This window comes from Danio aesculapii, chromosome 3, assembly GCF_903798145.1.
Source record: "Danio aesculapii chromosome 3, fDanAes4.1, whole genome shotgun sequence".
NCBI classification, from domain to species: domain Eukaryota; kingdom Metazoa; phylum Chordata; class Actinopteri; order Cypriniformes; family Danionidae; genus Danio; species Danio aesculapii.
Genome location: NC_079437.1, coordinates 62,324,993 through 62,339,587, shown reverse-complemented (window position 1 = coordinate 62,339,587; position 14,595 = coordinate 62,324,993). Strand labels below are relative to the sequence as shown.

Below are 14,595 nucleotides of genomic sequence, written 5' to 3'. Positions count from 1 at the left end.
TATTTTCAATACATGTGCTACTAGATTTGGTCTTTAACATCATCATTAGCACTTCAAAGCGATGATAAAAATGATTTTGAGCTCATCTCTCCTCATCGTCATTTTTTTCCTTCAGTTTTTCTTTTCAGTTTTGTTTCTTTTTTGCTGTACAATTTCCAAAATAAATCAGGCATATAAAGGGGCAGGTAATGAAGCAAAGGCCATGGCTGTGTCTGTGCAAGAATTTGCATTCTTTTTTATTTTCAGTTAAAATGTATAAATTAAGTACTAAAGCACTGTCAATGAAGATAGTTTGTAAAATGCTACAAAAAAACAGCTCAGACCACTAGCGGTTAGTGGGGGCCCCCTAGTGGTGGCGGGGCTCGAAGCAGACACTTAGTTCACTTATAGGTCGGGCCGGCTCGGAGTGTAAATGCAGTCTTAGTGCTCAGTGTTTTTTAAAGCTTTGGCAGTGGAAGCGCTCACATGTGAGCATTATTAGAACAGCGCTAACATTTCTGCAACGCAAAAAAACGCTTCAGTGGACACATGCCCTGAAGCAGACAGGTTTATCAGCAGCTGTTGTAGAAGACTGAAGGCCTTTATTCTGCTAAAACAATGAGCTGGATATACTTTATACTGATTATTACATGGCTACTTGCCACAAAACATAAAACTTCAACAATAAACAGAGCTCTGAGTATAGTGTAAGATCTTTATTAAAAAGACAAAGCTAACAGAAACCAACATTTCTGAATGGAGCATATGCTAACCTACATATTATTCAGACACAAGATGGAGCCAAACGGTTAAAACAGCAGCTTGACAGATGTGAATGTGTTATGCATATTGATGTGATCAGTGACTATTAGTTTCTGTGGTTGTTATCTGGGATTATTACACGGCTGTCTGGAATACTTGATTCTGATTGGTCAGTCGCCACATTTTAAAGTCTGTAATTCTCAGGTGACAAAAAAAACTGAAGAATGAGCTCAAATAAAATTGCATTTTTACATATTTTCAAACAGAAAAGAGGCAAAGCAGCGGAGGTGGATGATATCCACCCTATGTAGCTCAAGTCTCTGGAAGTTGTAGGGCTGTCTTGGCTAACATGCTTCTATGTTGAGTTAGGATACAGTACCTCTAGACAGGGCAACTGAGCTGGTGGTTCCTATTTTTAAGAAGGAGGACCGGAGGATTTCATCTCTGCTATTTGCAGATGATGTTGTTCTTTTGGATTCATGGGACATGGACATTCAGGATTCACTGGGATGGGTTGTTGCAGAGTGTGATGTGGCAGTGATAAAAAAAAAAATACAGCACCTCCCAGCCGGAGGCCATGGACAGACAGAGAACATAATCCATAACAACACTAGCCTTACAGTAAGATTTTAAAGACTAAGAGAGGAGCACACACCAGACCAGAAGCCCACCTCGTCACTTCATATCTTCTCTATGAGTTTGTACATATCTGCATCATTCAGTGTCTGTCCTCAGCAATTATGAAACACTGTAAAGAAGAGACGTGCCGCAGTTGTGCTGTTTACCAGAGGTTTATGAAACTGTTCTCTCAGCCGCCATCACATCAACACATTTACAACCCTGCTTACTGCAATGCAGGGGTGTCGAAGTGTTGGAAAACAGTACACCGTCACTCAGCCGTTTCAAACTGTGGCATATAATATCCTTCCTTTCGTTCCTTTCATTTTGCTCTTTTGGCAAAATTTGTCAGTAGGCACGTTTGGTTGCACGTGTTAAAGGCAGATTCTGCAGGAGTGTATTCAGCATTCACCACAGTGTTATAAATGTGACTGTTTGGTTTTATTGCAAGGAGTTATCATTTAAAAAGTTATACTGCATTAGTTAGCATGACTTAAAGTAATGGTTTCTTCTTATTTTGAAATATTATGAATTAGGAAATTACCCATGGCAACTAATGTAATATAGTTTGGTATATTTACCTTCGGCCCACAGCTCTCAATAATATGTGGTTTTTGGCCCTTTATACTTAAAAGTTTGGGCACCACTGCTCTACAGTGTGAATCCTTTCATGTTTTTTTAGGGTTCGCAAGTCTCTGAATTTCTTTTCACAGTGTGAACTGTGTATGGTTTCTCTCCAGTGTGGATCTTCATGTGTTGATTAAGGTGTGATGAGCAGCTGAAACTCTTCCCACACTGAGTGCATGTGTAGGGTCTCTCTCCAGTGTGGGTCCTCAGGTGTATATTAAAGTGTGATAATTGGCAGAAACTCTTTCCGCAATGAGTGCATGTGAATGGTTTATCTCCAGTGTGGGTCATCATGTGTATATTAAGGTTTGATGAGTGGCTAAAACTCCTCCCACACTGAGTGCATGTGAATGGCTTCTCTCTAGTGTGGATCCTAATGTGTTGATTAAGGTCTGATGATTGCCTAAAATTCTTGCCACACTGAGTGCATGTGAATGGTTTCTCTCCAGTGTGGATCATCATGTGAATCTTAAGGCTGCTTTTTCTTCCAAAACTCTTTCCACACTGAGTGCAGATGAAACTATTCTTGTTTCTTCTTTTGAAAATACCATCAGTCTGTAAATGACTTTTTTCCTCAATTTTGACATGATGTTCCTCCTCTTTAATCTCCTCATACTCTTCAATTAGGTCTGAAATAAAAATAAGTTGAGTTTTTAGTAAGTCAGAGAAACTCATCTATGAGTTGGAAACATTGGCTACACAAACTGTAATTTTGATGCACATTAATGTAAAATAAATCAGATCATGTTTAGTTTTGATTTAATAATAATAGATTATTAATAATAAGAAAAGTCTGCTCACAATCAAAGCATATATACTCTCTTGCACCAGTGTGGATCTTCATGTGTTTATTAAGGACTGATGGTCGCCTGAAACTCTTTCCACACTGAGTGCATGGGAATGGTCTCTCTCCGGTGTGGATCCTCCAGTGTTTATTAAGGTGTGATGGGTGGCCGAAACTCTTCCCACACTGAGTACATGTGTATGGTTTCTCTCCAGTGTGGATCCTCCAGTGTTTATGAAGGTTTGATGTGTGGCTGAAACTTTTCCCACATTGAGTGCATGTGTATGGTTTCTCTCCAGTGTGGCTCCTCATGTGTAGATTAAAGTGTGCCAGTTGGTAGAACCTCTTCCCACACTGAGTGCATGTGAATAATTTCTCTCCAGTGTGGATCCTTGTGTGTAGTTTAAGGTTTGCTGAGTAGCTGAAACTCTTCCCACACTGAGTGCATGGGAATGGTTTTTCTCCAGTGTGGATTATCATGTGTCGTTTAAGGGCTGATGATCGGCTAAAACTCTTCTCACACTGAGTGCATGTGTATGGTTTCTCTCCAGTATGGATCATCATGTGAATCTTAAGACTGCTTTGTCTAGCCAAACTCTTTCCACACTGAGTGCAGGTGAAGCGATTCTTGTCTCTCCTTTTCAAAATACCATCAGTCTGTAAATCATTTTCATCAATTTTGACATGATGTTCCTCCTCTTTAATCTCCTCATTCTCTTCAATTAGGTCTGAAATAAAAAAGTTCAGTTTTTATTAAGTCATAGAAACTCATCAAAAGCTGAAGTGAAAGACACTGGAAACATTAGCTACACAAACTTGATGCACATTAATGTAAAATAAATCAGATCATATTTAGTTTGGATTTAATCGGAGTTCACATTTGAAAAGGGCCTATATTTGTTGGGTGTGTGCGGTTAATTGAGATCGAATCTAAATTATGGTTTGAACATGCACGATCTCTAAATCGCCTATTAGCACATTTGTTTTGCGCGCTTTTGTCCCAACTGATACTTCTCCCACAGTGTGCTATTTGAGCCAATCATAACGCAGTGCTTCTAAACAGAACAGGAGACTGAGCTTAATGACAAATAGCCTGCATAAACAGAGATGATGAGTTCAGCACAGGAGGACTTGAGGCCCAAATCAGTCAACATCTGTGACGTGGGATTACTTTGGATACAGGAAGGCTGATGTATCGCAGAGCCAGGTAATGACCTGCCAGTCACATATCGCATCTAAAAGCGCATGGAAAGTGCGAGGTGGGTTACTTCCTTTAGCCTTTTCTCTGCGATTTGTGGTTGCTCTCCTTTGTCGTTGCTACTCTGCCATCAAACGTTTTCTCAGAGGATGACAAATTAACAAAACCTTGCTGCAGCTCTGATACAAGTTTTATTTATGGAGAAAATTAAAAAACTCTGGATGTTTGGAAGTCCTGTGTTTGTCTGAGGTAATTAGTCTACTGAAATGTGTGTATTCCATTCAAAGTATGAAGCTGATCGCTAAGTTCTTGTTACGTGACTCGTGGTGCGACATTGTGAAAAGTTTAAATGTTTTCAACTGGGAGCACCTGGAATATGCAAGCGCATCCTTCCCAATATGCACACAAGCCACGTGCCTCCATTGAAACTAACTTGTGCGTGCAAAAGACGCGATGTGGTCAAACTATTTCACAGCAACACCACAAAGAGGTCTATGATTATTTATGGCAAAAAAAAAAATCTGTAAACACGCAGAAAACTACTTCTGATATGTGGTCAAGCAGAACATCGGAGACTTACTTGAGTTTGACAGAACGCCACACACACACACACAGTTGCCTATTTGCAGTGCTGGGCAAGCTACTTGAAAAATGTAGTGAGCTAAGCTATTAGCTACTCTACTTAAAACGTAGCTGAACTTACTTCACAAGTATTTTTGAGCACAGCATCAGAATTAACGTTATTGCATCTTAGCGTGTACTTCAGAAATACCTCCTATCCCTCAGTCATCTTCCCATCAAGCAAATTTCTTGTGTTAGCGACGTCACCGACCAGAGCGAGAGATGCCAGTAACACACCAAAACGTTTGTTGTCGACCACCATTAAACAGGAAGAAGAAATCGTCAGTCTCGCCATCATATGGATTTACTTTTATCGACTAGAGACCGGCCTCATAGCTCCGTGAATGTTGCAGTGACATAATGATCCGCGATTGGTAAATGTAGCTAGTGTGGACGCTACTGCACTACTTGACAGATAAAATAGCTTCGCTACTGCGACGCTATCGCCACGCTAGTGAGATATGTAGTTAAGCTAGCTGCCCGGTGTTTGAGCGGAGTCTGTAATCCTGATGCCATTGGCCAGATCAAGCCAGTCCTCCTCCAGTTATCCTTGCTCTTGCTCCCGTGACAAAAACAACGTCTGGACATGACAGCAGCACGGTGACGCATTAAGTACGATCTAAGCAGAAACTTAAAAAGTATTAATTTAACACTTTTGTGCCCAATAATGGCTTTTATTCTGTATTAATGATCGCATATGAATTCTTCATTTTGACCGGATCTTCTAAGTGAACCAGTTGAACTAATTCACCAAATCAAACTGAATCATTTGAAATGATTCGCGTCTCCAGTAAGCACTCTTACCCACAAACTACTGACTTATTAACATGTCTGATACTGCCCTCTGACTCGAAATAAACCAATATACAGTGAGTTATTCAGTTATTAGAACAGTACATCGAGATCAGATAATACTGCGCATGCGTGATTCAGTGAACCGAACACAAACAGTACATGACAGCCTAAAGCAAACTTGAAGTGCAGCGCGGGTAAACTGAGGGCTTAAATGAGAGGATCTGGCTAAACGAGAGTTTATATCATAACAGAAAGTCATAATGGAGTTTAAATAAGTGGATCATGCTTCAGTTGGGTTGCAAAACGTAATAAATTTATGTTTAACCAATTGAAATTGCTGAATACATATTTCTGATATGTTGAGTCCAAACTTGGAGAGATTGTCACGAAAGATCCGGTTCACGTTAAAGATGCAAACTTCCCATCACTACTGTGCGTCTAACCTCAGAAGCAGCCTATATTGTACTTTAGGCCGCCATCTTGTGGGCTGTTGTATTTGAATTTAAGGATGGGTAGATGGTAGTGGTAGATAACAGTTATTATACAATATTTATACTGATGATTTTGAATCTTCCACCTAACAAATATCCTAATTTACAAAAAAGACAAACAAAAAAACTAAAACCAGCACTAAAACTAATAAAACCTAAATTAAAATAAGCAACTTCAAAATATAGAAACTAATAAAAAAAATAAATCTGTCCCTGAAAACTGAAAACAAAAAAATCTAAACGAAATAAAAACTAGTAAGAAATGCAAAACTGCTATACCGTTGCTGTAGGCCACCATAAAACTTAAATAGACTATTATTACAGATATAAATAAAATATAAATAAAGGAGTCTCAAATGACCAATGATTGTGCATTGCCACGTTTTATTCGAGCACATTGCTGCTGGTTTCAGTTCTTATTGCTTTCATTTTCAATTGTTTAATCTTTACAATTCATTTTATTTAACTTATTTGTTAATTAAATCCAGTTTTGTTATTTAGCCTATTATTTTTCTGCAAATTAATTTGCTATGAGATGTGGCTGTGTACTGTAAAGCTCACCTGCAGCAAGCGTGTCAAATGCTGTTTTGTGTGTGTGAGCGCAAGAAAGCAATGGAAAATTTCATTTTTCGCATGCTGATTTGTGAAATTGTGAATACATGTCTATAATCACCTTGCAGTTTTAAAAATGACTGAATTTTTTCCTTTGAGTAGGCTTGTCTTTTTTTCAACTCATGCTAAAGATGCGTGGTGCTGCAGTCCGAAATTGTCAGTCAAGTGATGTTGATGTGAACAGCTGAAGCGGTCAAAATATTTGTAGTTCATTTATTATTAATGATTAGGATTAAAAATAATAATACTATTCATTTGATTCAATAATGTAATTAAAACATGTAATAGGTTTACATTTATGCGAAACAATGCAAATATCAGACCCCCTAGTTTTTCAACATTTTCTTTGTGATTTTTTGCAATAAAAATTACTGATTTTGTGGTGGTAATTCCCAGAAATTTGCAGACAATTTTGAGAGATATATATATATATATTATTTTAAATATATATATATTAAAAAGAGTTTTATATGAATATAATGACATGTGGCTTATATTTACGTGGTCCAAGGAATATTTCAGGTTTTAATGAATAGGCCATGTTAATACTTTACATTAAAGTACAGCAGTTTTCTTTTTACTTTTTAGGAACAGTGCCATTTTCAATTAACTTTTAAAAGCACATTTTAATTTAAACATTATTTTTTTGTGTTAATTTTCAAACTATTTATAATGTTCAAAGTGGCTGACAATAATCAATATTCATAATAATAGGAATTAATCTGCCTCGTTTTTGAACTGTGCAGAGCTTTAGCTGCTTAATTAGGCCTATTACGCTACTGTATTTTAATACTGGTCATTATGGTGGTACTTGGAGAGACAATTTTTTCTGAGGTGGTACTTGATGAAAAAAGTTTGAGAACCACTGTCCTACACCATACTTATTAATTAAATTGTTCTTAAATCAGGCGTTTCAGTTTCCTTGTCCAACCCCTGTATGTTTACTGTGTTAAACAACAGTAATGTAGTTTCTTAAAAATTAAAGTTGTGACGATGATGATGATTTCTGTTGTGATTTAAGCGAGCAGTAGCACTGTTAGTGACTGTTAATATTAGTATAGTTGGGTCTGAATGTTCCTGTGGTTTTTTAAAGTAAAAAAAAAAACATGCATATCCATATTTTAATCTAACGCATACAAACATGTTGCTAGCATATTGCATAGTCTCATCTGCCTTTAATATATTCATAAGAAAGTGAAAACAGCAGAGATGTCAGGGTATACCGACACTTCTCCTCAGAGCCCAGAGGGGTAAATGTTTAACAAACCTCCTTTAACTGACCATTTGATCAAAACATGGGAATAAAAGACAACTGAGCTTCAGTCCCTATTGTTTACCTTGTGAACAGAAAGTGTGTTTATTTCTCTCTGTCTTTATAGAAAATCATTTGTTTTTGTACAATAAATCAGATCAACTGTTCAAAGCTGTTCATCATTGTAATATTTTAATGAACACACTTGACTTTACAGAGCCACAGGATCACCTTTATTCTGCTGAAAGCATGTGAAGAACTCGCAAAGCATCACGGGTCGCATTAACCCCTTACCTCTCAATGTCATACATAGTTCTTAAAGCTATACATACATTACATCTCCCCCACTTTTTTTTTTTTTTAGCAACAGCTTAAGTATTTCTTAAACATTTCTCACTGGTATTAAGCCATCTTCAATGTCATTAAACAATCATTAAATGTCATTTTTTTTTTTTTTTTTTTTTTTTTTACTAGATAATATAAACTCAATTAAGAACATTGTAGCTATACTCTACTGAACATTCTCTTCTTTCTTCCACTTTTTTCTTTTTTTTTTTTTTTTATTTTTTTTTTCACAAATCTAATCTGTCAACTGGTTTGCTTATCCTGCCAGATCTAGTCATCATCAGTCCAGATTGTCTCTTTGGGGACTGAGACAAAGTTGTTGTTGTTTCCAACGTAGATTCAGGCTGCTGTTCATATGTTAGATCCTTTTGAACTAGAGTTTGAGTTTGTCCAGCTGACGGAGGGATGAGTTGCAAGTGGCGACGGTTACGCCTCAGAGTTGCCCCCTGATCTGTTTCAATAGTGAACGATCGAGGAGTTTTACTCTGACCTGTGACCACAGCAGGTGTCTCCCAGGACTTTTGATGATCTAACTTAGTGAGCACAGCATCACCAGATCTCAGCGCTGGTAGTGTTTTAGCTCCATGGTGACGATTAAAGTAGAAAGATTGCTTTTGCTTTTCCTTGAAATCTTTTCTCTTTACATCCTCTAAATTTGGCCACTGAGGCTGAAGATTTGTCTCAAGCATTGGGAGTGTTGTTTTAATTTTTCTGCCCATAAGAAGTTCAGCTGGGCTTACACCTGTGGAGATGCAAGGTGTCGCCCTGTAGCTCATCAGAGCCAGAAGAGGATCTTTCTGTTGTAGAATTTTCTTTGCAATCTGGACTCCTCTCTCTGCATGTCCGTTTCCTTGAGGGTGGTGTGGACTAGACGTTATGTGTACAAAATCAAATACTTTTGCAAATTCATGAAACTCTGCACTCACAAATTGACGACCATTATCTGAAACTACTTCGTCAGGGCATCCAAATCTGGCAAATAGTGCTTTGAGTTTTAGCACTAATTCAGAACTGGTAATTGTTGTCATGTGGAGGATCTCAAGAAATCGAGAAAAATAATCTGACACAATAAGATAAGTGTGCTTGTTATGCTCACATAGATCAATAGCTAGCCTTTTCCACGGCCTATCTGGAAGAGGGGTTGAGATGAGAGGTTCCTTTTTCTGAGTATGTTTCATCTCCATACATATCCGACAGGACTGAACCTTTTGTTTGATCTCAGTTGAAATGCCTGGCCACCACACAGATGTACTGGCACGCTCTCTACACTTTGTCAAACCTTGATGCCCATCATGTATTCTATCCAGAATATCTGCTCTCATGACGTCTGGAATCAACATACGAGTTCCCTTTGTCAGTATTCCGTTGTGTTCAGACAGCTCATTCCTGAAAGGGAAAAACTGTCGAACAGCCACTGGAATGTTGTCTACATAACTTGGCCATCCTGACTGGATATATTTCAATACAATTTGCAAGTTATTGTCAGCCACTGTAGCAACCCTAATAGCTTCAAGTTTTGTAGGGGTTGCAGGCAGGCCTTCAGCAACAGCTGCAATGTAACAATCCACATCTGAGTGTGTGTTAAGCTCTTTTCCATTGCATGCAATCGGGCTCCGTGATAGGGTATCAGCCACCAACAAAGTCTTTCCTGGAGCATACTCAGCAGTCAGTTTGAATCTCATTAGCCTCATAAGTAGTCTTTGACATCGCAGAGGAACATTGTCCAAGTCTTTCTTATTCATTAGAGGTACTAACGGTTTGTGGTCTGTCACTAATTTGAAGTTTTCAAGGCCAATCAGATATTTTTCAAATTTTTCACAAGTCCAGACGCTCGCCAGACATTCTTTCTCAATTTGGGCGTATCTGGTCTCAGCCCCAGACAAACTACGTGAACAATAGGCCACTGGCTTCCAGTCTTCACCATGCAGCTGCAGTAACACACCCCCTATGCCATAACTGCTAGCATCAGCTGAAACAGCGGTGGGTAAAGACACGTTGTAGAATGTCAAAACTGGAGAAGTGGAAAGAACGTCTTTTATGCGCTGAAATGCGGCTTCCTGAGGATAAGCCCAAGTCCATGCTGATGTTGACCTTAAAAGTTCGTATAGTGGTTTGCCCTCTGTTGACAAATTTGGGATGTACTTGCCTAGATAATTAAACATTCCAAGTACCCGTTTTAGCTCCTGCACATTCCGTGGAGCTGAGAGCTCACGGATTGCTCTAACCTTTTCAGGATCGGGCCTCACACCTGATTTGTCAATCAAATGACCAAGGAAGTGGAGTTGTTGTTGTCTCAGCAGACACTTTTCACGGTTTAACTTTAACCCTGCAGATTCAATTCTCTCCAATACCTTGGTAAGCCGTTGGTCATGTTGTTCCATAGTGTCTCCATACACCAGTATGTCATCCATATAAACAGATACACCTTCAAGGCCCCAGAGAGTTTCTGCCATTTTACGCTGAAATATTTCTGGTGCACTTGTGATGCCAAAAGGAAGACGTTTAAATGAGTACCTTCCGAACGGTGTTATGAATGTGGTCAATCTGCTGCTTTCCGGGTGTAAAGGTATCTGCCAAAAACCAGAGGCAGCATCCAAAGACGAGAAGACTGTAGCACCACTTAGCTTTGCAATTATCTCTTCTGTGGTTGGAAGAACATATCTTTCTCTTTTTACAGCCTCATTCAACTTTTTTAAATCCACACAAATTCGTACCTTTCCATTCGGTTTTGGTACTGGCACCATGGGTGCACACCAGTCTGTAGGGTCTGTCACTGGCTCTATGACCCCATTTCCTTCCATGCGCTGCAACTCTTCTTTTACTTTTTGTATAAGAGGCAATGGAACTCTGCGTGCTGTGTGTACTGCATATGGTTGAGCATTTTCCTTAAGCTGGATCTTAACAGGTTCTGTTTTAAGGGTTCCATGCTCTCCGAATGCATTGTTTATTTCCTCAATGCGTTTCACTGGCCCCATTGAGGATGCAGTCGATCGGCTTAGCAGATTGTTCACATTTTGTCCATGGATGACATATACAGGGAATGTATACACATTTTCCTTATATGTAGTACTGACTTGAAATTTCCCCATGCACTCTAGTTGACCTCCAGGACTGCACAATGTAACATTTGACTGCTCCAGAATTCTTCTGGGATCAAGCATGTTAAATGTTTCTTCACACATGATGTTTGCATCTGCACCAGTATCAATTTTAAATTTAACTGGTGTCTTTCCTATGGAAATTTGCACTGACCATTGCTCATCATTTCTTTGTGAATTTGTAACAGCACCCAGGAAATATTGTGTTTGTGCAACAGTCTCTGTCACTTCTCTGACTGATTTGCTGTGACACATCCTTTCCCAGTGACCCACTTTTTTACATTTATTGCATGCCGATCTTATTGCTGGGCAATTTTCTTTTTGTTTGTGTTTGATTTTTCCACATCGTCCACATTTTGATTCTCCATGCTCTTTGCCTTTTCTTTTAGGTGTCCATTTACTTTCTGTTCTGTCTGCTGCTGTTTTCCTCTGCGCCACCTCTTGAACTGCTGCGCACGCCTCCCCCTGCTGGTGAACTTGAAGCGCAACCTCTTCAGACTGGCGCACACTTTGTATAGTTTGAGCTAACGTGAGATCTGACATTAACTGTAATCTGCGCGACAGTTCTTTATCAAGTATGCCCACAACTATCCGATCTCGGATGTGTTCTTCTCTGTGTTCCCCAAACGCACAGTGTTCTGATAAATCATAGAGAGTTCTAATAAAGGTTTCCGCCTTTTCCCCGGGACGCTGTATTCTTTGGTAAAAGCAGGCTCGTTCGTGAATCACGTTTCTCTTAGGAAAGAAATAATCGTCGTATTTTCCTAACACAACGTCAAATTTCTTCTTGTCATCTTCCTCATTAAAGATGAATGATTTAAATATGTGTTCAGCTTCATTTCCCATGGCGTAGATTAACGAACTAACCTGAACTTCTCCATCTTCTTTATCCAGTTTGGTAGCACTCCGAAAACGCTGAAAACGTTGTTTCCAGTCAACCCATTCATTTGGACGATCAAATGGAAAACACTCCGGAGGATTAAATTTAGCCATTCTTCCGAGGCTATGTGCTCGTCAAGCACTTCTGACACCATGTAATATTTTAATGAACACACTTGACTTTACAGAGCAACAGGATCACCTTTATTCTGCTGAAAGCATGTGAAGAACTCGCAAAGCATCACGGGTCGCATTAACCCCTTACCTCTCAATGTCATACATAGTTCTTAAAGCTATACATACATTACAATCATTATTGTTCTTCAGGCTTATTAATGAAGAATCAGGAATAAACACCAACCTATTTGTTGTTCAGTGTCTTCATGTTTAATTCTGCAGGGTTCTGGATCACTCATGTTCTCGCTGTCCTTCAATAAACTCTTCACTGGAGCCTGATGGGAATATTCCAGTGTTTACAGAGTGAATGAATGAGATGGAGACACAAATGAAAGGTGCCCAGATAACCCGTGAGTAACGCATTACACAAGTGTTTACAGCGTAGCATCGAGCTAAAAACAAGAGAGTATATTAGCATTGAGCACATATGTTAAAGCAGTTCAACCCGCAAGATAATTGCAGCAAATCTGCGAACGCTACAAAGGTCAGATATAATACACTTACTTTGAATAGACGCACAACACCCGAAACAGAAGTGGAGTTAAAGGAATTCAACAGCAAACAGCAAAGCTCTGCACTCTCCGCTCTCCGCCTCAGACTGAGCGCCGGGGGCGGGAGATTTGCCTGCACGCTGATCAGAGAATAGCTGATTGGCTGCCCGTAGGCGTTCAGGTGTTCACGATTGGCTGCCTGTTTGTCAATCATTCTCTCGACAAAAGAGAGAAACATTTGTGTTCAGAAGATTAATTATTCTTTTATGGTTTTGTTATTACAAAACAGAAGCTTTACATAAAAAGCAAATATATTTTTAATCATATTTATTAACAAAATTTTAAATGAATGAATATTTACAAACAAGAAAACCTTTTTACACTAACCTGCGCATTATTCAGACACTAGATGGCAGCAAACAGTCAAAAACACTAAGAAAACCAGAGTTAAAACAAAACGCAGTTTTAAAATAATCTCATTTATTAAGGACAAAACATCCAAACCTGCCTTGGCCCTGTGTGGAAAAGGAAATGCCCTCTAGATCTAATGCCTGATTGCATTTGTGGGAGATGTCTGAGGACTTGTTTGAAGTGCTCTGTGTGAGGGGATGCTGGGGGGAGGCGGGATTTGGTGGGGGGCATATGTAAAGACAGGTCGGGAAAGAAAGGTGCGCAAAGTATTTAAAGAGTGGGAGTTCGGTGGGGGTGGGTGTGAACGATGACCTATGTTAAGGCAGGTGGGGAGAGGGGTGTGCATGGGGTACGTGGCGACGTATGTAAAGACAGGTGGGGAGATGGATGTGCGAAGTAGCTGAAGAGCAGGAGCGAGGGGGAGTTTTATGGTGCATTCACACGGGGCTTCAGTGTCAACGCCTGACTGAGGGCCTGTCTGAAGTTGGGCCAATGAAATTAGTCAGCAATCGGTTACTGTCTGAGGTGGTGTATTTGCATACAGCGATCTGATTGGCTGCTTTCGTCGGCGCTTGAAAAGTTGAGAAAGTCCCAACTTCTGCAGCGAGCAACGCCATTGAAGCGGCGCTGTTGGATCCACAATGCAGTTCGGCAACACCTGACGTCACCCATTCAAAGTGAATGGGAAGTGTTGAAGCTGACACCCCGACGACCTATGTTAAGGCAGGTGGAGAAGGGGGGGGGGGGTGCATAAGAGGTGGGGGGATGCGTGGCAACGCATGTAAAGACAGGTGGGAAGGGAGGGGTGCGTGACATATTTGAAGAGCAGGGTGGGGGGAGAGGTTTAGGGGGAGTGTTCGGCGACGGATGTTAAGACAGGTGAGGAGAAAGGGGGACTTGACGTATTTGAAGAGCAGGGGGCAGGAGGGTGGTGCAGACTTCCAGAACTTCCGGGTGCCTTGGGATGTCTGTGCACACCTTTCTGAAAGTTAACATTTTGTCTCATCAGTTTAAGATATATTTAGCTGCTTTCTTTATTGAGCAGGTCTGGTGATAATCAGGCATCCTGTGGCGCAAATGGCGTGATTTGCACGAATGATGCAGCGCAAGTTGATCATTTTGCACGTTTGACACACTTAATGCACGTTTTGTGCGAATCTCTCGAGTTGGAAAATCTGATCTTCCGAACAGTTTTATTGACTTCAAAATACAGTAATGCTCTGTCAACTCTTAACCTGCATGTGCAGCAAGTCAAGTTCGCTAAGAGTTTACCATAATACTATTAACCAAGGCTCTGTGATTAATCAAAACTCAGTTTCAATTTTGACCTCCATGATTATGCAAAACAACAATCAGGATAAAGCAGTTAGATTGCATCACACATCTCTTTACATTTCTCTACATTCATACCTCTTTAAAGCCTGACCGCAGGAACATCATGTAAATGAACTTTTG

At 39.8% G+C, this 14,595-nt stretch overlaps 1 protein-coding gene across 1 annotated transcript; it reads right to left on the bottom strand.

The window, feature by feature from the left end:
* Positions 1-676: 676 nt before the first annotated feature.
* zgc:174624 (uncharacterized protein LOC100151757 homolog) lies at positions 677-3,479 on the bottom strand. Its single transcript, XM_056454413.1, has 2 exons — positions 2,788-3,479; positions 677-2,615 (listed from the first exon to the last, which is right to left on the bottom strand). Exons 1-2 carry the CDS (start codon positions 3,332-3,334, stop codon positions 2,038-2,040), a joined length of 1,125 nt encoding a protein of 374 aa, XP_056310388.1. The 5' UTR covers positions 3,335-3,479; the 3' UTR covers positions 677-2,037.
* Between the last annotated feature and the right edge of the window lie 11,116 nt (positions 3,480-14,595).